Source organism: Acanthochromis polyacanthus, chromosome 2 (genome assembly GCF_021347895.1).
Source record: "Acanthochromis polyacanthus isolate Apoly-LR-REF ecotype Palm Island chromosome 2, KAUST_Apoly_ChrSc, whole genome shotgun sequence".
Lineage (NCBI taxonomy): Eukaryota > Metazoa > Chordata > Actinopteri > Pomacentridae > Acanthochromis > Acanthochromis polyacanthus.
Genome location: NC_067114.1, coordinates 11,482,270 through 11,507,290, shown reverse-complemented (window position 1 = coordinate 11,507,290; position 25,021 = coordinate 11,482,270). Strand labels below are relative to the sequence as shown.

The 25,021-nt window shown below is 38.2% G+C and overlaps 1 protein-coding gene across 7 annotated transcripts in view; it reads left to right on the top strand.

Annotated features, from left to right (window-relative positions):
* The window catches only part of tead1b (TEA domain family member 1b), a 49,807-nt gene that overhangs the window by 6,246 nt on the left and 18,540 nt on the right, over positions 1-25,021 (top strand). For all 7 annotated transcript variants that reach the window (XM_051939960.1, XM_022216486.2, XM_022216485.2 and 4 more), the window contains exon 3: positions 7,776-8,028. In XM_051939960.1, coding sequence (XP_051795920.1) covers positions 7,872-8,028 — 157 coding nt within the window. In that variant the 5' untranslated portion in view covers positions 7,776-7,871. The remainder of the gene's footprint in view (positions 1-7,775; positions 8,029-25,021) is intronic.

Below are 25,021 nucleotides of genomic sequence, written 5' to 3'. Positions count from 1 at the left end.
TGCTGTCTACACAAGATTAGCTTTCTCAACAATATTGTAGCTTTTAAAGTGAAACATATCCGTTTTATGTCCAGTCTGTCCCGTACGTACAAATAAACAGATAAAGGAATTCTTTGCACATGGAAATATGCAAGTATACGTTCAAACAAAACCTAAATGCCTTTACTTGTTTAGTATCATGTCTGTATTACTAATGGTAATACCTTTGAAATGTTTGTGTGTAAAGATGCATTTAATGACTCCTCATTCAGCCCATTATGAAATCATGTCATACATACTTGGAAAGTCGTATAAAATAACAAAGAAGTCACATTTGATTTTGTTCATTTCACCTGGCTGATCAACAAATGGAAAGACTCTTCGGACACTCTTTTTGACAGACGAGTCCGATGTGATATGTAGCAGTTTCCAAGAAAGAAGAGAAAAGAGATCAAATGAAAGCAGCAGAGTAACAAGAACGGAAGAAGTAAATCGGGGGGTAAATGACAGCTGAAGAACCAGAAAAAAAAGAGATGAAAGTCAGTGTGAATTGGCAGCGCCAAATGCAAATGGTGGCCTTCATGCTCATCACTGTGATTTGTTTTTTCGTGCCCGTCCGCACGCGTCCTGAATGAGCCAGCAGCCAGCCCTCGGCCTGCTCTGCTCTCATAACTGTCAGGAGATCCTTTATCTGACGGACCTTTATTTACAGCTTTAATTTCCTGAGCTTTATGTGTTCCGCTCACACTCCACACCACTGTGACATGGGCGTATGCTGTCTGGAATGCACTGCAAATTTTTGATAGGCAAATGTCCTCCGAGCTTTCATTACATTTCATGTTTGAATGGTAAATTGTATTTTTTTATATATATATATATATATATATATATATATTTTGGTATTACTGGCAGAACAGGGATGTATCCTCAGATAGAGAGATATTGTCTCCTGGATTTATAGTCAATTTTCCCTCTATTATAGAAGTGGAAGACCTTTAGCTATGCCTCTTTTCTGAGCTCCTGACACGTCTGATGTTGTCCAGATCATGTTGTTGTTGTTACCTGTTTCTCAGTCTCAGGCAGGTAGAGAGAGCTGCTTTGACAGAACCTGTAAATCAATCTCGAACAAAGATTGATCCCACAGTGGCCTGATGGTTGCTGGGTAGTGGGATGTGGGCCTCAGATTTGAGAGAGATGATATCAGACAGATTCACGGCACTTAAGCCTGCCAGTTCAAAGAGGCATGAAATAAACACTAGGCCATTGCCAATAACAGAAGCAGCATAAGTAAGCTTTCTAGCCTCACCGGGACCTTTGGAAATTGGTATTGCAAGCCTATATTTATTCATTTATTTGTACTTCAAACCCGTAGATGTATTCATGAAACCTACAGGAAAGACCAAACAGAATCAATAGTTCAGCCTGGAATGTCTGCATAGTTTAATTACATACTGTGTTCTGCTTTCAAATGTTTTCAATGTGACTACGTAAATTAAAATTTTCCCATCCAATCATTCCATTTTCTTTTCTTAAATTGCAGAAATTGCAGTAGGTTGAGTGTTTGCTCTGAAAATGTTTTTTTTTTAAAAGGCTTGGACTCTTGTTAATTGCTGCACCTGTTTAATTAATTGTAATTCAGTTTAGACAGTGGCTGCGTGCCTCAACTTTACTTTGAGTGGTAAAACTAAATAAATTTCCATTGATTTTTTTTGGGGTAAGTTTTATTTTTGCGTGTTCTGCATCTCAAGGTCCTCAAAGACCTGCTTTCAAAAACTCCATTCCACAAACACGCTTTTCTCGTCGTAATTAATTTAAAAAAAAAATGTTTTAAATGACAGAAAGTGGAATTGGAGTAACGCCTGTCATTCCAAGTGTTCATAGTTGGTTACATGTTACCCAAAATGGAATAATTTTGACATTGCTGTTATAATTATGCAAAGGCCAGGCTATGTCTTTACAACACGTTAAAAATGTTGAGTTTTGAAATCACATGGTAATTATAGTTTTACACACTGTGGCCTTAGCTACTGTGGGCCATTATGGGGTGCACAAAAGTCATTCACAGAATCATTATTGCACCCTCTGAGATAACAGCACAAAAGAACTCCACATGGAAAATTACATTTGAGACCTCTCATCTGCTATTTCATTACCTTGCTCTGTCTGATGGGTGAAATGGGTTCTCTTAATTTAAGGAGCTGGATTCCAGCTTGGTGAGTGGTTTATGTAATCTCGCAGTAAGTGTAATTTCCCATAATTCCATGTCACACCTACTACTCTGCTTAGCTACCACATTCACTTATTGCATTGCGGGCCATCTTTACCCCGCATCTCACAAATAAGACCATTTCTATGGTGTACACCCTGCAAAGACAGAAGTATGCAATTATCTGTGAGCCACAAGTGTTTCTATGGGTGACATTCATACCTTCTTTTGACAGATGTAATTAGTCTGCAGATTCTAAGGCACTAAGAGACCGTCTTCTTTGACAGCTGCTATTTCATTCACATGTTTCACACAGCAAAAGCATCTAATTGATGTGGCTCCTTTGCATCCAGTTGATGCAGCGAAACTCATCTTTTGGAGCGATGACTTATATTCAGTATTATTTCAGTGTGCAGAGGACAAGTCTCTCTCTCTCTCTCTCTCTCTCTCTCTCTCTCTCTCTCTCTCTTTATATATATATTTACATATACATATATTTATAGATGGGTTTCTTTTGACCCATGCTGCTTCTGAATAACTGCTACTGCTACCATGAATGCAAACTTACACTGAATTATCTGATACCGAATTATATGGGTCATATTTTGAACACTTTATATCAACAGGAGCTGAATGAACAAAATGAATGAATGAACAGGTGAGAAATAAGTCTTGGACAGATCTATATTCCAGTATAATGGAGTTCTAATAGTGTAGTGAAAGCCTAATGTGCAGTGTATAGCTTTAATTTAGGTCATATTGTTTAGATAATTCACAGCAGGTGTACAGATTCAACATATCAATATATTTGCTTAGAATTGATCAATCATTACCTGTTGTCAAAATGAAAACAATCCATAAGTTTTCAAAACTATATGGTGCATTTAATGACAATGAAAACATTTCATTGTGGCCCAGTGGTACATTGATGCTAAAGACTTATGTGTTGTTAAACCAAACATTCACTCATTTGTTCATTCATTCATTTGAACATAATTTAATATTAATACATGTAGCTTTACATTACCCTTTGAAGGGCCCCATAAAGTTTCCACTATCATCCTGCAGATATTTTAGAATTATATAATGTTTGTTGATTGTTAACAAGCATTGCTTAAATCCTTTAATAAATTATTCATGGATGCTAAATTGTTGCATTAGCCTGCACCCATGCTTTATTCATGTTCATATAAATTATTAGTTCGCCTCCTCTCCAAACATCTGTCATCTACAGCCACCAAGCTAAAGTGGAAATAAGTTTTTTTTTCTCTTTCTAAATAATGACATTGTTAACACTTTATGGTATTCTGGTGGAGTAAAAGAAAAGACCGAGGTGAAGATAGAGTACAACCCTAGTGAGGGCCTTCTTATAATAGAGATCTCAAAGGGACTTGCTTTTAAAATAGAGGTGAAATATTGAAATAAAAACAATGACAAATTCCAAGATAAGAAATATTATTCAGATCACAAACGATTGGCATCTCAAGGATTTGTGCTGTTTTTTATTGAAAAAAAGTAAAGGGCTTGTTTGTGAAAGCAGTTTTTCTAAAATTACTAGCAATCAGTCTATGTGGAAGTGTACATTGAGCCTATGTCAGTAGTTCAGGATGACTTCAAGGAAGGTTAGTTAGTTTTTATCCAGAATATATCAGCGATTATTTCTGAACCTTTGTGGCCTGTAGGTGTAACTTTTATAGGTTCTTTTTGCCATTTGTTTAATCTTCAAAGAATATAGGATGGAAGTTGAAAGTCACTGTTGCCAGGTTCGTTGTGTTATTAGTGGAGTCATTTCTATTAGAACAGAAGTATTAATGTATGTTTGCATAGTGAGAGCAGCTTTGGATTTTCACCAGTTGCATTACTTTAGTTCTTATTTGGGTTATTTGAAACTGATCTGCAAGTAGGAGTGAGCCTGTTAATCGATACAGCAATGTATCCAGCTGTTCTTTTATTTTTATGTTACTGAAAGCTGTCTCTTAGTGGCATTGTGTTATTAACTAGAAGGGTGATGGGGTTCTGCATTTTACTGACATTTTTGTTCCCAAGTACTGTTTGGATTGTTTGGCTTAGTATGACTTTTGCTCTTTCCTCCACATAATTCAACTTTAATATGTTCATGCTTTTTGCCAGTTCAGGGTGCTCATATACACTTCAGAAGTAGGACGCAGGGAGTTTTTTTTTTTCTTTAGTTCACTGATATCATGACGAGTGCCACAGGAAGAGTACTGAAGTGGTATAGCTGATTTCCAACCTATTTTGTTGTTTTACTTGAAAAAGTAATAACATTTCTCAATTAAAGGAACAAGCTATCGATTGTTGATGCAGTACCTTGGAAGCAAAGTTGTAAAGCTAAATAAAAGCAGAGGTAAAGGTAGAAATGAGCTGTTGAATCTCTACTTTTTGCAGTACTTGAGGAGTACATTTTTTAGATATTTTTTTACTTTCCATCTCTGTTGACGGATCTGTTTACACATTTTGTAAACAACAGTTTCCATAAGCAATAGTTACATTATTGTTGATGTAGTACTTCAAAAGTGTTTTTGTGTTGCAATGTTTGGAGAAAAGAAAATGCAGAGGACTGTGTCAGAATTAACCTGACGCAACAGATAAAGTCACAAAGTCACACGTTTGCTTAAAGTATGAGTGCTTATGGAAAAACAGATATTTAATAGACTCTTAGAAGGATTCACAAACCGTATCTGGCAAGTTACTGATGAAACAGCATTATTATGAAGCTACTGACTTATTGTGAAGCTGCAATGTTTGTTTTTACTTGCCTTGTGTTTTATTTGAAAAAGTTTTTGCTTGAAAAAAGTTGTAAAGAATGATTTGTTAGTCCAGACATTGTAAGGGTTTAGTAAACTTAAGTATCACAAAATCAGCGCTTGGACGTAAAGAGGACACAGGCAAGTATTCTCTTCAGAATTATGTTTTTGAGATAACCATTGAATCTGGATGTGATTATGAGCATAGTTCATCATTTGGTTGGGATGAGAGGAGCACATCTAGAGAGAGTCCCAGCCTTTTAGTGGTTGAAATGGGAATGTTTCCCCTCCCTCATCAGTTTGTGAGTTAGTTCTGCAGTGTCAGCAGTCGGCACACAAAAACGGAATTCAGTAAAAGCTCTCTCTGCTCACTGGGAGTTTTTTTTTCCCCAACAGCTTGCTCCCATCCCCCCTTTCCCCCTCATGAACTGACATGCTGGAAGAAACATATGCTACTATTCCCACTTCCTGACAGCTTGTGCTGCTTGAATAGGATCTTGCTCAGGGAGGAAGCAGTTGTCTGGAAAGAGTGGAGAGATTAAGTACAGAAAGAAACCTCAGTGGCTTGTTAATAAATTAAGTATAGCATGAAAGTCTTTTTAAGGGTAAAGGCAGTAAGAGTTTGACAAAGATGGACAAATGCGGTCTGTTTTTGTGTTTGATCTTGAGCTACTTTAGTAAAAAGCCGCTCTAAAGTACAGCAGATTTATTATTGAAAGGTAGTCTGACTTTAATTGTATGTGATCAAAATGGAGGACAGTGCACCTTCATTTTAAACCAAATGTGTTCCAATATCCCCTCATACATTGTACTCCGTTATTGTGGATACTGGATTCATCCGGTCACCATGATTTGATGCACATAAAAATGCTCGATTTAGCTCACAGGCCAATGTACAATCATCTGCTTGTATGTTTAGGTAGAAATATAGACATGAGGCCGAAAATAACCTTTTAGTTTGTATAGTGTGACTGAAGTGGAGACACTTGTGACATGGACCACTGCATTGATCTGAAAAATGCAAGTCTGCTTCATGCAATGTGTCAGTTTAATTCCTCTTCACCTGTTGGTCAAATGAGAACTATTCCAACTCATTGATCCCACAAGGACTTGTGACCTTCAGTATTCGTCTCTATGACTTGGTCAGAGGACTTGCTCTTCTGAGGATTCAATTCTTCCATGCTTTTTTGTGTCATGTCCACGCTGTGCTTTAGCAGAAGTTTTTTTTTATGCTGAATTTTGTTTACGCAGTTATCTTGTTTTGACATGCCTGTTTGTGTAAGCCGTGTTTGACTTGATTGCTGCAAGACTTTCTAAGTGTTAACGCTTCTGGAACGGGCAGATTCTAGGAGATGATTCTATTTTTTTACAGTATAATAATACTTGTTCCCTTGCAAAGCCTTAATTTATAGTTACCACAACTGTGCTGGCATGGATGTGTACAAACAGAACTGCATGCTCGATTGCTGGTTTTGTCTGTTTTTGGACGTTATCCACTTCTTAAGCCACACAATCTACCATACAAATCTTACAAGCATAAAGTCAACATCTACATGACGTACGATCTCTATTTTCGCTTCCACCCTCAACATAGAACCTGTGAAGTCAAGTCTGATTTTTTTTCTTATTCAGCCATGTTATTAAATTCTTTCAAAGTCTCTTTCTGGTTCAAACTAGGCTGCTGATGCCAGTATGTGCAGCATGTTTTCCATTCATAAAGACCGCACAGTCTATACTGACTATTACACTGTTGCAGATGCACAATCTGCTGGAGAAATGATTAGTCACATCTGTGCATTCATGATCTTGCAGTGTGTAATAGTAATTTCCATATTACGTGTGACAGTATGTGTTACGGGTTTTATGTTATGCCATGCTCTCTCCGCTTAGTGATATAGTCCTCAGTTTATTAGCTGCAGATTCACCCAGAATTTGTTGGTCTTGTCAGTGGCTGCTGGTGAGATGAGACTTTCTCTTTTTCTGTGTGAGCAGCTTGGCTCTGGCCTCTCTGCGATGCTCGAGTGTCTGGTTTCTTTATGCCGTCACAGTGTGCGATGACTGTGGCTGACTGGTGACGTGGGTGCTACAGATTAGTAGCCACAATGCCTTTTTTAAAACTTCTTTCATTTATACCGCATAGACTTGTTGAATATGAACAATTTTTGAAGAAATGTCTCTCCTTACAATGAAAATTATACACACAACTAAAAGCTGCCAACTGCGAGCTCAGTCTTTCTGTTGGACACTGTAGGTTTTCAGATCTTTGCTAAAGGATACCTCAACAGCAGTGGTAATAAGGACTGTCAGTGCTTTTTTGCTCCAGGATTTAAACTTTACACACTGACTTCTCATGCAATACTTGTTATATCTTATTGCTATATATCAAAATACAAAAATTTACTTCACTATTTAACTCTTAAGAGTATGCTCTAAACATATTATACATAAAGGTCCAGTGAACTACCTGGTGATAGGTTTTTATGGACTCACCTTATCTTTAAGGCATGACATACATGTCCCTTAATAGTCTGAAGCATTTATCTGACACCTAAATAAGATTTTAATGTAACCATCTGCTCTGTGTCATGTCATTTTATACGAAGGACGCGCATGGGAGAAGATGTTCAGTTGTTTAAAGCCATGACATCCATTGTAAATCAAGTCAACAACATTCTTGGCTATGTCCAAGCTTGTTTGGCTGCTTCTACTCCATATTGTGCTCTCAACTAACAGTGTGTACTGTGTTGTATTCTTGGAAGCAGATCTCTGCTCTCTTTGTTGTGGTAGTGACGACTGGGTTTTGTTTGTTTATTTGGGAATTCCAGGTCTCTCCCTAGTCTGCTCCAGGCTTTAGCTTGGAGAGCCCAACCGCCACGATTGATCCCAGCAGCTGGAGCGGCAGCGAGAGCCCTGCCGAGGACATGGAGAGGATGAGCGACTCGGCAGACAAGCCCGTAGACAATGATGCCGAGGGGGTGTGGAGCCCTGACATTGAACAGAGCTTCCAGGAGGCCCTGGCCATCTATCCTCCCTGTGGGCGCAGAAAGATCATACTCTCTGATGAGGGAAAGATGTATGGTGAGTACAGTTTTATGTGCAAGTGTGTGTACCGTACCTGTGTGTATGCATGCTTTCTCATGGCTCACAGCGTATCTCATTTCAACAATTCGCACTGAGAAACGAAGAGGAGAAAAAAATGGCAAGTTGTGTCCTTAAAGGCAGTTGAATCTGGGTAATTTTGGGGCTCCAGGACATAACTGCACTTGCCTAAGAAACAGAACAGCACGTAACTCTCGCTAAGACCACAACCTGTTGAGTGTTTGTATGGATTCATTTAATGTTTAACGGCACACGTAAATCGATAAGGGTATTTTCCAAAATGTGGAACTGTTCCTTTAAAAACGAGAACGTGCATCAATGCATGTCTGTGCAGAGTAATGTAATATTATGGGACTGTTATGTTGACCATACAGCCACCACTCTGGTGCACAGAAGTGCAAGTTTATAAGTAAAGCAGCATGAACTATTAGTCAGTAGCAGATGGTACTGTGGCTGCCACCAGCTGTGCCCCTCTCCTCCCTCCACTTCCCCCCATTCCTGGCTGGGTGATGTCATGGAAAGAGGGAATATTTTCTCTCTGTGGTGTTGGACCGTCTCACAGCCTGTCAGTGTCAAGTGAAAGCAGAAAGCCCCTCAGAGCATTCGCTTGCAGCTGTCATGTGACCCCTCCGGCCAAACAAAATGTAAATTCTAGGAGTTGCAGTGAAACCCCTCAGTTGCCACTACAAAGATGTGGGCTCAGACAACAGGACGCTCCCCAATGTCTCTTCCTCCAATTTCCCCATGGCCATACAGAGCAAGGCTGCCAGAGAAGCTGCCCCTCTGCTGAGGATTAAAGCATGAAAATTTGTTTTTTCTAGAGTTATAAATGAGCAATGCTAAGTGCAGGGCTCCCACTCAGTGGGTATTCTCAATATGTTACAAAGGTTCAGCTTTCTGGTAAATTTTAAGATTAAAAATTAAGTCAGTTTTTAAAGTATATTGTTTTTGATAAGTATAGACTAAATGCAGTGTAACTCATACTGTACTTGTTAATTTAAAATCAAATTAGATAGAAAAACAGATGCTCAGAAAAATTATTGTAACTGGGAGGGATTGAACACAAACTGCGGCGAAAGGCAACCCGCTGAAATCTACCTCATGAAAATGGCTTTTTGATAGATAGCAAAAGAAATAATTCACAAGCTAAGACATGTTCTTCAAGTTCTTATTCTCTTAACTCTATAAATACTGTTACTTAAGATGGATTAAAGAGTAACAAACCAGAAGAAAAGTTTTGTTTTTGTGGTGTTGAGTCTGCCTTAAAAATCTGCTGAAGAGACAACTGTCGAGTTGAATAGAGGTTCATCTGGCCAGATGTGCTTCGTATCTGGTTACGAATGTCTCACTAGTAGCAGGGTTTTTGGGCTGTGTCCTTGTCTTACTGAATGAGAATGTCAGACACAGTAGTGAAATGATTTTCATACAAACTGAAATTGCGACGAATGATAATACATAGTTGGATGTTGTAGGGTTGTGGCAGAAAACAAAGCTAGAGTAAATGCCTGTGTTCTGATGTTGAAAAGAAAAGTTTTTCCAGATTAAAGCCACAATTGCATTTGCAGTACTGTTTCTTAACATATCAGAGTTTGGTGGGACTGTAACAGACTGCTATCAGACTTATGTATGGGTGCTGCTTCTAGGGACAGTGCTTGTTGTTCAGCCCTGCAACTGTTCCTGCATTTCAGTGCCAATCCCATCATGCCATGAACTGTGACAATTCCCCAAACCCAGGAAGGTGCCATGGGTCTGTCTTAAAGACAAAAAGGAACCATGTGTTAATTTGAATAGATTGAGGCAGTTTCTGATTAGGCTAAATGGTTCAGTGTATATGAAACCGGAGATGAAACATTAAAATGAGCTTTGGAAAGTTATGTAGTTCCCATATTCATGAACAGTCACACATTGTAGGGCACTTAATCGTTGAGCAGTAACAATACTGATATGCTGTGGCATCAGGACAATGCTGATGTCTCCCTTCACTCAGAGTTTTGTTGCTGTAGATGTTTTCTAGCTGTACACTATGAATCATAGCTAGTAAGGCCATAGATGTAGGGAACATCCAGATTGTTCAGCTCTGTGTTAAAAATGACAATGAAGTCAGTGATTTGAATCGCATGAACTTGAAATTACACTGTATTCCTTGTTTCCTGTATTCTTCTGACATAGTTGTGAGCAAATGTCACACAATACTTTCTCATGTTGTTTGTGGCTTTTGTCTGTTTCCAAGTGATAATATTCCACAATACAGCCAGGATGTTCAATTTGTTCTTTTTTTTCTTTACCCTTTTGGCATATTCTGGTTCCAGACCTGTGAATGTGTCGGGTATTGCAGGTTTTTCAAAAATTTTGAGTGTTCGGGTCACATAGTTCAGGGCACACTAACAAGATATGCATTGAGTGGAAATAAAATGTTAAAATGCTTCGTTCTCCTCTAAAAGCATCAGCTGCTTATTACATGAAGCTGATAGATTAACAGTATTATTTTTGCAGTCATGTTGATGCTTCATGTGCATTATTTTTGCAACAAATAAAACAGTACCAGCATATGTGTACATTAATTACATCATGAGAAGTGAAAAATAGTCTAACTATAATATAATAGTTTAGCTATGAAAGTATTTAAATTAAAATGTAGAACAATTATTATCATGAACAGCCACTAAAAGTTGAGTAACTTAAGAAAACTGCAGCAGTTCCAAAGTTCAAAGATGGCAGGCATCAGGAGTGATATCCACAGACTAGCCAGCATAACAGGTTAATAAGCACTACTCCGTCTGCTGCCTCACTGATATATTAATGAATCTGGTGAGCCTTGAAGCTCCCAGTTGGCTCTATAGAGTATGCTCTATAGGTTACAATGTATATGAAGTGTCAGACAATGCGTCTGAGGCCCCATCCACACGAAGACAAAACGCTTACCGGTAACAGTTTCAAAAACGATCGCCATAAAGACGAAGGCGTCTCAGAAAATGTGTGCGTCTACATGAATGCACTCGATATGCATGGAATGTAGAATTATATACGGATGTAATCTTGATTCCTGTACAGAAATGCCCATGTGGTTTGTCCTGCTCTATTCAAATAGTTTTATTATTCTTATAACAGAGAAGACTTGAAAGTTTTTTTTTTTCCCATTTTCACCGTACTCGTTTTCAGATTGTAAAAAATCTGTAGGAAATATTTAATTGCAAAAGGAATTCTGTTGTGAAAGATATTCATGCTTCTAAAAAATTTAGCATTTGAACACTGGGTGTCTTAGATTAAGAAATTTGAGCCATGATGTATAAAGATTTGGTTTTCACTGTATAATTGTATATGCTTGCACATGCTCTTCCACTTGTTTTATCTTTTACACATATGCTGAAACATATAGTGAACATCCAAAATGTTTACTTTATTCAGTATGTATTTGCTTATGTAATTTGCCCATGACAGGATGTGTATCATACAATTTTTTCAGATTTTTTAAAATGTCAATGTCAGACCATAACCATTGATTAAAAATGTAGATATTACAGAGTCATACAATACATTTTACAAGAAAATCACTACTCTTTTCTTAAAACCATGTTCAGACCACACATTCATTTGTGGACGTCAGTCCTCTTTTAGATTCAACACAACAAAAAATAAGAGCACATTGTACAGACAACATTTTAAAAAACAGTATAAATGGACTAATTTCTGCAATGTTTGGAAGTTTTTAAGTATAATTCTGCAAATTGTTGTTCCGTCATCACATTCAGATGCTAATACTGCCAGAGCAGATAACCAGTAATAATGTGACCTGTTGATCTGGCTGCCAGATCAACAGGTCACACATCAAGCAGATCCCATGCTCTGGTTTCCACACTTCATTGTAATACTTCTTAGAAATGTTATCATAAAAGCATCATATTGGTCTTGTAGAAAACATCCACACCTGGCAGCTCTGCACAGACTGAGAACAATGAAAGTTTCTAAGATTTGAAATTTTCAGACTGATAAAAATATAAATGGGATCATTAACCAACATCTTTTCCTGCCCCTGCTGTTCATACCCAAAGCTATACCTATGGGAGAACTAATACAAATCTTACATTTATTGTTCACCTTGGGGTGCAGGATTTATTATGTATTGGTAGAGGAAAGAATAAAGCTGTCAAATGTATAAAGGGAGCTTTACTATTTAGAGACCTCCATTGGAAAAATTTATATGAAACCCAAACTTGTATAAATGCAGTGTTAATGCGATTTCTGTGTTGAATGTCTCAAATTCTCATTTATGTAATATTCCTTGTAAACGCTGCACCTCTTTTGGAATGCCTTTAGAGATAAGTGACCAATGAAATGGTCTGTGCTTCAACAAGGGATTGATTTGCTTTAAACATCCAGTGATTTGTGAGAAAGGTGCAACTAACCAAAGTGAGACTGATATAGCACTGCTACCCATATCCATAGAATGTAGAGCAGACATAGACAAACACCACAGAAAACTTCTCATGGCATCTGAGATGAAAGCTGGCTACAAGGAGGCAGGTATTTTGTAGTTGAGAGACCCTGGGGATGGCATACTGTTCCATACACAGAGCTCATCACAAGAGGAGCCGCCCTGAGTGCCCTTAAGCCCTTTGTTATCCTGGGGTAGAGTGCAGTTAATTAGCAGCAGTCTCTATAGCAACTGTGTTGCGGTACAAAACAATTTCTAATTTCTGCTTCTTAGCTTATTGTGGTGTTTACCTGAAGTGTTGCGAATGTGCTGAGACCGGCGTTGGCTGGCGGTGTGCCCATTCTCTAAGGCTAATTGCGGCTGCATTGGAAGATACTACATCTGCATAGACTGTATCACCGGCACTTGCCATGGCCCCTGAGTTTACTTTGGAGAATATTTTAAAAAGTAAAGGGAAATAGAGGGCATTGGCCCCTCGCCAAAGGCCTGAGACTCTACACTTGCATAATTCACCTGCTGTGCTAGACTGCATTCATTTATCCCAGAAATAGAGTTGATAAATGAAACAACACGCTTCACTCAAATTGTATGTTTATTCATTGAGTTATGTATTTGCTCTACCCAGCAAGCTAAATGACATTGGTGAATTTTTCTCAGTTACTGTTGAAAAAAGGGAAGAACTGAATTTTATTCCATCTACTGACAAATAAATATGCTAATACATACTCTACTTGTAAGTAGTACTACATCCATACAGGTCTTTGTGTTTGCTATTGAGGAAGCAAGGCTATTATTTGTTTATATATTGCTTAATAATAATAATCAGCTTAAGAGACTTTTGATGGATTTGATGGAGAAAGTCAGCTACATGAAAATTGAAACTATATTTTATGCCTCTGTTGTTGCATTTAACTGCTTTTGACAACAGTAGTAGAGCAGTAAACACACCATTCATTGTACAAATTTATATATATAAAAAAACACATTCAACAAATGACCAAAATCCACATATGTTGTAATATTCTTATTGTAGATGGGCTGCTGCACGCTATGCCTCCATCTGCATGTGTCTTTTGATGTAAAGCTTTTCCTATTACCATTCTACTGTTTGCTCTGCCATCTCGTCAGTGATCCAGCCCAGACCCCTCCTGTGGGAACTAAGTGGCACTTGGTTTGCAGAGATGCCAAGGATGAGTTAGATATAATGAGCAGACCTGGCTTGCCCCCGATGGCCCAGCACTGTGCTCCTCTGGGGCTCGTCTCATCGGACCGAGTATGCTCAGAGACAGAGCGAGCGGACCTGATCCTCCCTGCTGGGCGGATAATGAGGAATTCTGGGATCAGCTCAGGCTCCCTGAGTCACCTGCATTCACTCAGAATGGAGTGTGAGGAACTTCATTGCAGGAGAGGCATCACACACCTCCAGAATAATCCCTCATTTGTTCCCTTGCCATTGTCAGTGTAAGACTACCGTGTTTTCACACACATGGTAGTGAAAAAAGTCCAATTATGTTATGTCTTTCTCAAAAGGAGTAACTGTTGAAAGTGTAAATAGTATTGATGCAGGTATGATGAGGGAAGGAAGAAGTCATTTTGAATTTAAAGAAGATTCAAGATTTTAATGATGGGTTGTGACAAACTGGTTATTTATTCATCATGGATCACTGTGGAGTTCTGTACTTTCAGCCCAGCACAGTGACAGGAAGCAAACATGCACCTATCTCTGATGCTTCAACAAGCACGAATCTCCCTGGTTTTGTGGCTTCTCTTTCGTAGAGAGAAAAGAAACACGTTAAACATAGCTCTACTCGACAGGTTTTTCTATTACGGATGGAAGTTTTTGTTTTCATTGATGTTAATTTAATATTGATGTAACTAGCTAATCTAGAAAGAGAAGAAAGGGTTAGTCAGAGAGACTATGAGTGGGAAAAGATGTTTTGAGTAATGTAAATCCACATGATTCTGCCTTTTTTATGTGCATGGACACAGCAGACTTCAAGAGATTAGCCAGTGAAGGCAGTTTCATATGATTGACCTGTATGGGTTGAAAGCCTGCCATTAGAGAGTGTTGTAACTGAGGCATGAAAAGTCTATCACTTTGACATCTTGTCTCTCCTACAGTGTGAAATACTCTTTAATTTGGACTGCTGCATTATACAGTTCTCAAAGGCACACAGAATAGTTGACTTGTGTAATTCACGTCTGTTTTGTGTGATCTTTCTATGTGTCTTTCAACAAGCCTTTTTGTGTTAGTCCATCTGCACATGTTGTTTTGCGCTGTGAATGAGATGCACACATGGGTCTAGTATGCCCAGTAGACACAGTGAGAGTCTTTAGACAACAGCTGAGAGGAAAATCCAGATAACAGATGATTGAGGTTTAGATTTATTTCACTTTTTTCACTTTGCTTTCCTACATATGTTTAGCTTACAATTCATTACTGTTTCTGTGGCTCTGAGATTGTGCAATTAATGAGACCCGGCCCAAAAATGGATCTACGTTTAGAACTCCCCTGTTGCTGAGCAGCAGAATTGATTCTGAAGTGCATATTATTTTGTTGCAGTCTGTTCAGGGGGCAGATTTCAGCTCTAACTCATGTCCATGTTGTGGTGACCAAGCGTAGCATGTTGTGACTTGTGTGAGATTCCAGTCTCCTGCCTACAGACTCATGTTGTCAGGGGTCCATGTCTAACAGGGCTGCTTTCCACACACAGTGGTAGTAGAGGAAATCAAGGTGTAAGCAGCACTGACGCTGACCAAACAGTGAGGAGATGTTACGGGGAAAGGGTTTGATGCAAAAAGAGTTGACAGAAATTCTGTTTTGTTTTGCATGTTGGATCAGCTGCATTAATATTGATCAAATGCACCTCAAATTAAATACAACAGTATTTGAAAAAAGCAGTAGAGGACAAGTTTATATGCTGAGAGTTGATAGAGTGCCTCACCCCAATTGAGGATAATGTTTTTGCAGTCATCCTAAGTTTGTTGCTGAATGCATTTTTATTACATTTAGTTGTGCAGAAATTCATTCTCAGTAGATTGTAGATTTTTAGTGCATGCATTTCCAGATCTGCATTGGCAAGAAGCTAAAAAAAAACTGATCCATGAGACTCAGTTTGAGATTTTGTGACTGTCTGTGTGGAAGTGTTTGCACTAAATGGTTAGCTAGCAGGCTGTGGCTCTGTGCCTGCCTGAATCAGGAGTACACGGGGTGTGTCCCTGCTCTGAGGTCTGTGTGAGGCCCTCTGAGCCAGGCTTCTGGTTTCAGGTTGCATGTTCCCAATTGGCTGCTTTTGTTTGACTAAAACACAGTGAGACTCCGGGCTTCTTAAAGATGCAGTGTCACTTTTTGTGCTCTCTTCAAGAAAAATCATCTGTTTCATGCTGATTACATCATATCCCATTGATGAAACACTTTTATTCTGATGGGATCATCTCATTCTGATGGGACCATTTTGTATAATCAACATATGAATGGAATCTGAATGCCACTGTGATGCTCTCATCCAGAGCACATGGACTACACTCCAGTGCTAACACAGACTGTCATCTCTTTCTTTGCTGTTAGTGGAATGGAGACAGGTCTCTCAGTACTGAACAGCATTCCTAGAAATGAAAGAAAACGGGGCCGTAAAATTATCATGCCTAAAGCTGAGCGTGTTTATTATGTTGTGACAATCTGGATGATTTCCATTTGGTACCTTGCCTTACTCCAAACATGGAATAAAATCTAACTTTCACTCATGTTCCTCCAACTTGTGCTCATGATTACAAAATAGCGTGAGACATAAGAGCCCATTATGGCCGCAAAGTTTGACTTTTCATTTATACATATTGGTCACAGCCAACATGCCTTCCTTTGTACTCAGATGCTGAATTGATCCTGAGAGATTGAAAATATTGATTTGACTCAGTGTCTTACTTTGCTGTGGAGGAGGGGGGCCAGTGCACCTTCCTGACTGTTACTGCCATGTTCACACATTGGGCTTGCCACACAGCCAGTTCCTCGGGAGACTCATAATTACAGCCGTCCTTTCAGATTAGTCCAGCAGCCTGTCCAACTGTGGCTTCGCTCCCTGGTCATTTATTTCATCCCTTTCCCTCTCCTGAGAGGCAGACCTCAACACAATGACCAGTCCAGCCTCTACAATAATGTATGTGATGATAAACACAGTGGCTCCTAATTGATAGAGTGATTCAGACAAGGGCTGGCTGTGCAAATTGGTCCCCTGTGAGTATATTGCACAGAGTTGGGACTAGCAGGTTTCAGCTCTGGCCTTGTTTGAGGGGCGTAGAGCGGCAAGAGAGGAAATAGAATGGACTGGACCTGCTGAGTGATAAAGAGACTGTCTTTATGTCTGAATACAGGCACAGTTCAGCAGAGGTTGGCTGCTGTAATCCCCTCAGTGTCTCCAGGAAGGCTCAGGTTAGTGACCTGCTGCTTTGTGATGTCTTGTAAGATTTTGAGAGAACACCTCACCTTTAATCCCCCATTGCTCAGCTAACACATTAGCTCAACCGCTCCTGACCCAGCCCCTGCAATAAAGCCTTTTATCTAGCTCAATAAGGTCATTTGAAGTTAAGTATTGATTTCTTTTGGTGTCCAGAGAAAAATGGATTTTTAAAGAGCTGTTAATTACGGCTGCACACTGCATTATAAAGAGAAGTTAATTTTCGTAACTGGATTTTATTTTTGGAATCGTAAATTTACTTTAAAGTCCAAACACCTGTAATGTTTCAATTCAGATATAAAAAGCCTTAACCTAAAGACTAGAAATTCCGAAAAGTTTTCAATCTAGGCTGAAGAGGAAAACAGTACAATGGAAATAAATCTCGCATGTTTTTTGTGATGTACATGAAGAATTTTGCTTAAATGTCCACTGAAGAGACAAGAAATCTGTGTGGAGCAATGCAGAGACCTTTGACTTCCTCAAATTATTACATGAAATAACACTTAAATATGCATCTTGCCTGGAGCTCTTTGCTTATATCTTTCCTTCATGCTCTCGTGTTTTGCTGTGGTTTTATGGAACCGATTGGAGAATTATTGCCACCAATAGTTTATATCAGTGTGCATGACTCCTGATAGCTGCTCACAATAACAATGGTGGATATAAATTGTGCCTTTGTTAGATTTTTTTGGACAACTTTGAAGAAATTTATTACGAATTTACACTGCATTTAAATAGAAGCAGACGGTGAATCAATTGGCCACTACGACAGCGGATTGGAATTATGCTCTGTTTAGCTGCTGTGTATTACAGCACAGATATGAAATGATACAATTAGAAACACACTCTATGTAGCAGAAAAAACACTGTATATGTCTGTTTTCTTAACCAGTTCAAAAGGCATCAGGCTTCTGTGGGAATAAAAGCACACATGACAAAGGAAGAAAAACCTTCAGCAGTGCTTCAATGTATAACAAATGTCCTAATCAAAAATACAAAATAGATTTACATAAAAGGGAAAGCCCTCTCAGTGTTTTGCCTCTATCCATCTTCAGTTCAGAATTTCTCAGACTTTGAAGTAAATGAACTGCTCTTAATTGTAGGCTTACTTGTTTTTACGTCCCTGCTTTTCTTGTCTAAATGAGGACTGAATAGAGTTGTTTCCTGTGGATATGGGAGGAACACCCATGTGCATGTGAGGCCAGAACTAGAAGAGCCTCTGAGAGTTTTATGAGACATTAAAAGACTGCAGTGTGTAAATTAGAGCATGCTAAGAGATTGCCATAATAATCACCTTCCACTGAATCAAGAAAGTGTAAAATTCTAACAAGTTATAAGCCAAAGTCAAATAAAAATACATCACACATACTACAACAATCCAGAGTTAAATTTATGTGTGTACAGTATACTGTCTGGTTATTATATCCATATAAGTAGTGACTGAAACAAACACATACATCCAGAGTCAGTTTATGAGAAGATAAAAGTGAAAGCTTTCCATTTTAGCATGCAGGCATTGTGATGATTTGTGTGTGAGAGAGAGATGGAGAGTGTGAGTGTAGGAGTGGGAGGGATTTCTTTTGTGTCTCACAGAATAGCAGTAGTGTTTGTGATCATTGTGGCGTCACGGATGCAACGTCTAGCCTTGAAGTCTTTCTTATGGGCCCACACTTCCAGTGTGAGGACCAAACAATATAGGAAGTTAAAGCACTTGTAACCAGCAGCTGGTGGACTGGAGTCAGATGTTATGAGCAGCAGACATTAGCTTCTGTCCTCCACTAGAGATTGCAGTAATGAAGGAGCTTGGATACTCAAGAGCACTGGCCTAGATTATTAACAAACGGACAAAACACACTTGTAAATACTGGCGCTACACCTTCCTTCAGAAACACCTGTAGGGCCTGCTGACTTTTTATACTTAGCTGTATTTCTTTAAGCTTATGTAACTGATGTATTGTGTTCTTACTATATCTGTTGTGCGCAATTTATTGTTGGGAAATTATTCATTACACAGGTTGTTAGCATGGTCTTTGACCTCTCAACCAGGGATAACATAATGCTAAATGGATAGCGTGCTGCTTTTCCTGCAAAAAGGGCACTGTCAATTTTTCTTTGAAGCCACAAGTCACAGATTCTGCTTCACTTGGCAAGCTGCGGTTTTCCATTGATATTTCAAGTAAAAGGCTTCCTTACCCTGCCTTCTATTCCCAAAACCTGGGACGAATGCCTTCATATTGTTGGTTTAGTCTATTGTGATGCTAATGTCTGCCTGAGACCCTTGAGTCATCTATCACGGATGACAGGAAAGCCAGGGCCATTGTGTTGGCCCACTGCACTGACACACACACATACACAGAGAAACAAGCACAACCGAGCAGTGGTCTACTTAAGTAATCCAGTGCAAAGGCTCGTTACAACAAACTAAATCAAATGCTTAGTAAAATTGAAAAATAATCTTGCAGAAAGATTTCTTAGGTTAGGAACTATGAACAGTTTAAGACTTAAGCAATTGTTCTTAACTGCCCATCACAGAGTTCTTGTTGATGTAATCAGATATCTTGTTTTGGTCGACCACTGGTCCAAAACCCCAAATAGTCAGTTTACAGTGATCTGAAACAGAGAGGAACAGATCGTCCTCGCACTGGAGAAACTGACACCATTTCTTGCTTTAATGACTATGAAAACTGTACAGCTTTTTTGATTCATGGTTTAATTATGTAGTCTCTAAGTAACAGTGGAAACTGGTGTAACTTGTGAATGTCACTTAACAAATCGTAAGTTTGGAGAGATCAAGGTAACATTTCCACATTGCTGGCTCAAAAACCGTTAATGTACAATTGTATAAAGAAGAGAGAAGCAATGCATTTTTATTTTTATTACACTGTTGACTTTCTTTCTCTCTCATCTGACTGATTAAATATTTTATCAGTATATTTGTTGCTCACTTTAGAATGAGTATTGTTTGCTATTCAGGCATGTATCATTGAACTACAATTAATATGACTGACTATTTTCATAATCGTACAATCTTTTCATTGAAAATGCCCAGCAGAATTTTTCAGTGAGCTCAAAGTTGATGCCAACCATCAGTTTAAAAAATAAATAAATAAAAAATTGTCTTTACGGTTACTGCTGTTACAAAGAAAAGCTGCATGTTCTTACGTTCAAGATGCCATCAAATGTTTTCGTGTGAGAAGAGTGTTTAAATGTTACTTGGTTGTCGTAATAGATGGCATTAATGAATCATTTCTGTTGATTAACTGATCAGTTATGCATTCCTTGTAGCTGTCTCAATATTGAAAGAACATTTGATAAGTCTGTTTACAGTTTGTAACATCTTAAACTATAATCTCCTGTTCTCATTATTGAAAATGTTGATATTTTTTAACTTGTAGTACCAATTTTCTCACTGTTTAATGAAACCGTAAGACGTGTTCATTAAAATGTGGAGCATGTTAATGAAATGTTAATGATAATCTTCGGTTTGTGCTGGACAGTGTCACATTGTTGCTCTCTGCCTGTCAGGCCCTGCACAAAGAAAGTCGAGTGGTTGAAGCCACACACATGTAGGCAATCTGCCGACTGATTCTTGGCCAGGCCGGCGCTGTCTCATGGCAGAGTGCTGGGCCAGATGTGACTGTGGTTGTGCCTGCATTAGAAGAAAAAAAAAAAACACTGTTACAGGAAATGGAAGCTTTTAAAAAGAGGAAAGGGGAAAAAAACTCAATCAGAGCAGTAAACTATTGTTCTTGCCACTCCAACCAGTTAAATAGTTTAATATGCCATTACTTAAATTAGCTCCAGCATTTATGTTACACAGGTTCATAAAGGGCTTTGGCATTGAATTCAATGACAAGACTTTGTGTTTACGTACCAGTGGAAATTAAACACAGCTTTATTTATGATTACCAGTGTACATTTATCATGAATATCTAGACCAGAGATGATAAAACAAGCCCTGAAAAATTAATTTAAGGTATGAATATGACTGGTAGCGCTCTTTTATTTAATTCTATATCAGTTTTCTTTTTATACAGATAAGAAGTAGTTGGTTAGAGTGGACTGATCAACCACTTCAGAATAAAACTAGACACTTAAACACATTTTTCAGAAGTGTTATTAAAATTGAAAGTTTTTCTCATTCAGTATCTGATGACTGTAAAATCATCTTAAAAATCTTTGATTTATTACAGCATAAGATTTTTAAAAATCTATCAGATACATTGCAGACATATTTAGTCACAATCTCTCACACCTACATATTTAATATGGATATATTAATATGTCACCCAAATGATTAATTGAGAAAATAACCAGCCACTTAACTGATTATGAAAACATTTGTTAGATATAGAAAAAATCCTGTGTATTCTTTGGAACATTTTATTGTCTGGTGGTGTATTTTTCCATCTTTTGTTATTAAAACCTGGTTTAAGATTACATGTATTTCTCTTCAACATTAAACAGTAATAACCAAATGAATATCAATCAACATTTAAGTCTAGCAAACCTTTTTTATGTATTGTTTACTCATATTTTGTTAGTTCAATACCCAAAAACTAATTTAACCAACTGTAACCGGTGCACAGAAGTATGACATATTTTCTTTAAACTAGTGACAAAAGCTCAGATTAAAGAACAAATGAAAAGTTCTCTCATGTAAATAACTAATATTTGGCAAAAAAAAGTATGCTCTTGCAACACAGCATAACTTACTGTAGGTTTTAGGGTCTTTAGATATATATGGTGCAGTGACAATAGAGCTCGATTGAGCTAAAGAGCAGTCTGGACAATTTTAAGAAATCTTACAGAATGTAGTCCACTGTAGGAATGGCAGGTTTTACCATTTTCTTCACTGGCAGAAACCTTAATAAACCAGAATGCGATGTAAGCATAACATAAAAAGTACAATAAAAACTACAGCTCTCTCTTACTGGAAAATCTCTGTTCCATGTAGCTTTCATTTCTACTGCAAAGGCTCTTACCATCAACAGCATGATGGAGAAAATATCTGTAAAAAAATAAACAATGTAACAAGAAGCCCTGTAGTAGCTCTAATGGCTTTTACATTTGAAGTGACTAATGCTTGAACATAGTTGCTTCAGAATCCAAGGGTATAAATGCATTTTACACATAACTACACCAAAGCACACCTTTATCTGTAGAGAAGATAATTACAGTCTTTTTATATGTGGTTTTGACTTGAGTTGGTAGTGAAAAGGGAAAGAATTTTTCTTGTACTTTAGGGTAGCTGCGTGAACCGATTCCACATATGTCCAGAAGTCGGTTTCTTTACCGCGACGGGTATCTTTTTGTGTCTGTATGTGGCCTTGAATTGTGAATGGTAGCCGAAATAAAACCATAAAAATGTAGAAAGAACGTCTGAGATTATTGTGATTGAAGGGAAGTTTTAGAAAGAGGTCACGGTGTTGTAACTGTGATGGTTGACAAATATGGCAAGTTGTTTATGATCCGATGTTACATTTAACTCTATCTACATCACATACTTTGGTGAAAAATGATCAACCGCTTAGTCCTTCATGTGATGAATGTCACAATTGTAACATCCGCCAAAAGACTAATTAGAACCAAAACGTCTTCCTCATTTCCAACATCTCACTTGTTAAGATTTATGTCTTTTCTTTGTCTTATGTGATAGTCAGTTCAGCTGTTTTCTTACATTTTAATTGTTCAGGAAAATAATAATCAGCCTCACTGAGAAGGACTTCATTTTTTATGTGCAACCCACATTTTTTCCATTTTTTCCCACGTCGTAGAAGAAGAGGCAGAATTGAAGCTATGCAATGTGCAAATTATACCATATAAGCAGTGACACGTATGTCTTACTGTGTGGTTTTATGGTTTTAGTTCAGTTCTTCAAATGTGCATTTAGATAGTGGTGGTCTTGTGCGAAGTAATCTTTGGGTGTGGTATCACTGAGGTTGGTCCACCGTGGACCGTGACAATACACTCCATTGTTATTCACAACAGAGGGAGCCTGTCCCAGGTTTCTTGGAGAACGGATGCTGAGGGCCAAATTGGATTTCTGACTGAATGAGGAATGAGCTACTTGGGGATGGTCTGGAGAAAGTTGAGACACCATCTCTTTGTGGGGCTGCTGCTGGAGTGCCATTCATATGTGGCGGATCCTCCATAGTCATTGAGATTCAGAGAGAGAGCTCACTCTGGCCAGGTGGAGGGATCCTCCAGCAGCTGAACAGAACAAATCTGCTCAGGGTAACACTTTAAATATTTTATCCTTGTCCCGCTGCTTTGAGTGACGGGAATACCCCATGAAGAGTTAATTTTCTCAGCCCTCTCCAGGCTTTCCTACAAAGACTTTACTTAACCCTCAGGGACAGACTTATACAAGTAATAATAAGAAAACATTTTAAACAGACGTCCAAGCAAAACTCGTCAGCTCTGCCTTGATGTTTATTTCCAATAAACTTTTTATGTCGTAACAGTGATATACTGCATCTCAGCTCATATATTAATTATTAGACAGATAGATTGGTCCTGAAAGTATAGCCTTTAAATGAATATACATACGGTAGTGTAAAGCATTGTGGTCACATAATGTGTCACTTTAAGTTAAGGTTTGGGTGACAAAATTACAGATAATTTAAATTAAGTTTATTCTATGAAATGCAATAAAATTTTATGAAATTGCGTTCAAGGAGGCATATGTAATTGTAATCGAATGCAATTTTTTTGGTCTCATTCAGTGAATATCTCTTCAGTCTGCTAACTATCTGTTCTAACACTGAAAAACATCCCGTGATCAGTCAATCAAACTTTAGTAATATAGAACTTCACATACAATTAAAATATAACATAAAGTGCTTTACAACATTTAGAAACATTAAAAGCAAGAAAACCCATCCTTCCCACCCTACATATACACACACACAACCACAAACATGCACGCACACACACTCACCACTGATGGTAGGGAGATTGTAGTAATGATTGTAGTATGCAGCCCTGCTCTGTAAATGGGTCACAAACAAAATGATTTGGACCAATCCACACAATCCACACTGTTCCAACACCTTTAATGCACATCAGACCGTTTGTCGAATTTGTCGAATTTTATGAAATCTTTACAGTAGCATTGTCAGAGATATTTTTAGATGACCAACTGTTCATGATTCATTGTCTGTATTATAAATAACAGAACTGACTCCATCTTCTAATCTACCAATAAATAAATGAATCAGTGATTTGCTATAATGACAAGAGCACAAGTTGACTTAAGTGAAATTAAAAATGAAATTGACACGAGGATTTCAGTTAAACATTCATCGCAAAGCAAATCCAGCAAACGTGAACTGTGAGGACAAATCTAAGGTACAACTGCAAATTGTAAAATCTGCATAAAATCTTCCTGAACTAGGCCAACTTTCCACGTAATACATAAATTTATGGGTGTTTTTTGTATGTTTGTTTGTTTTTTTGAGGGGGGGTCGGTTTTGGTGGTTTTGTGTGTGTACAATAATTTCTTTGTTAGTTCATGGAAAATTTGGCACCTCATGAATTTCATTTGTGGAAAAGCAGAGCTGTGTCTAAAACATTTTGAGTCCTTAATGTGGACGGTCACATTTTTTTTCAGCAATTGTTATTTTGCAGCACAAACACAGGCAAGAATAAAAGAATGCTGGCTAGCCAGGACCCACTGAGCTTTTTTTTTTTTTTCCAGCCTGGTGAAAAGAATGAATTATTCAACAGTAAGCAAGCTTTCAGCTGGCCATTTGTGTGCTTTGATCTAGGAATCAGGAGTTTGCATGAATGCCTGTATTGTCATGTTGTGTTTCCACAGTGTGTGAATTATTGAAAATAGTGCAGGTCCCTGCTTCATCTGGTAAAGTTTACACTGCAGGCACTCTGGACAGGCATGTTGGAATTGTAGATCCCCAGATGTTGTTTATTTGTAGTGTGATGTCACATGACTGCTTTCACTCAGGCTGGCCTCGCCGAAATGTTGAGTGTGAAAAGAGCTTCAGGGTCAAACTACAAACTGCAGCTCAATGTCAAGCCCCACCTCTCCCTCTCTGCTGCACAACATAATATGTAGGTGTGGCACACG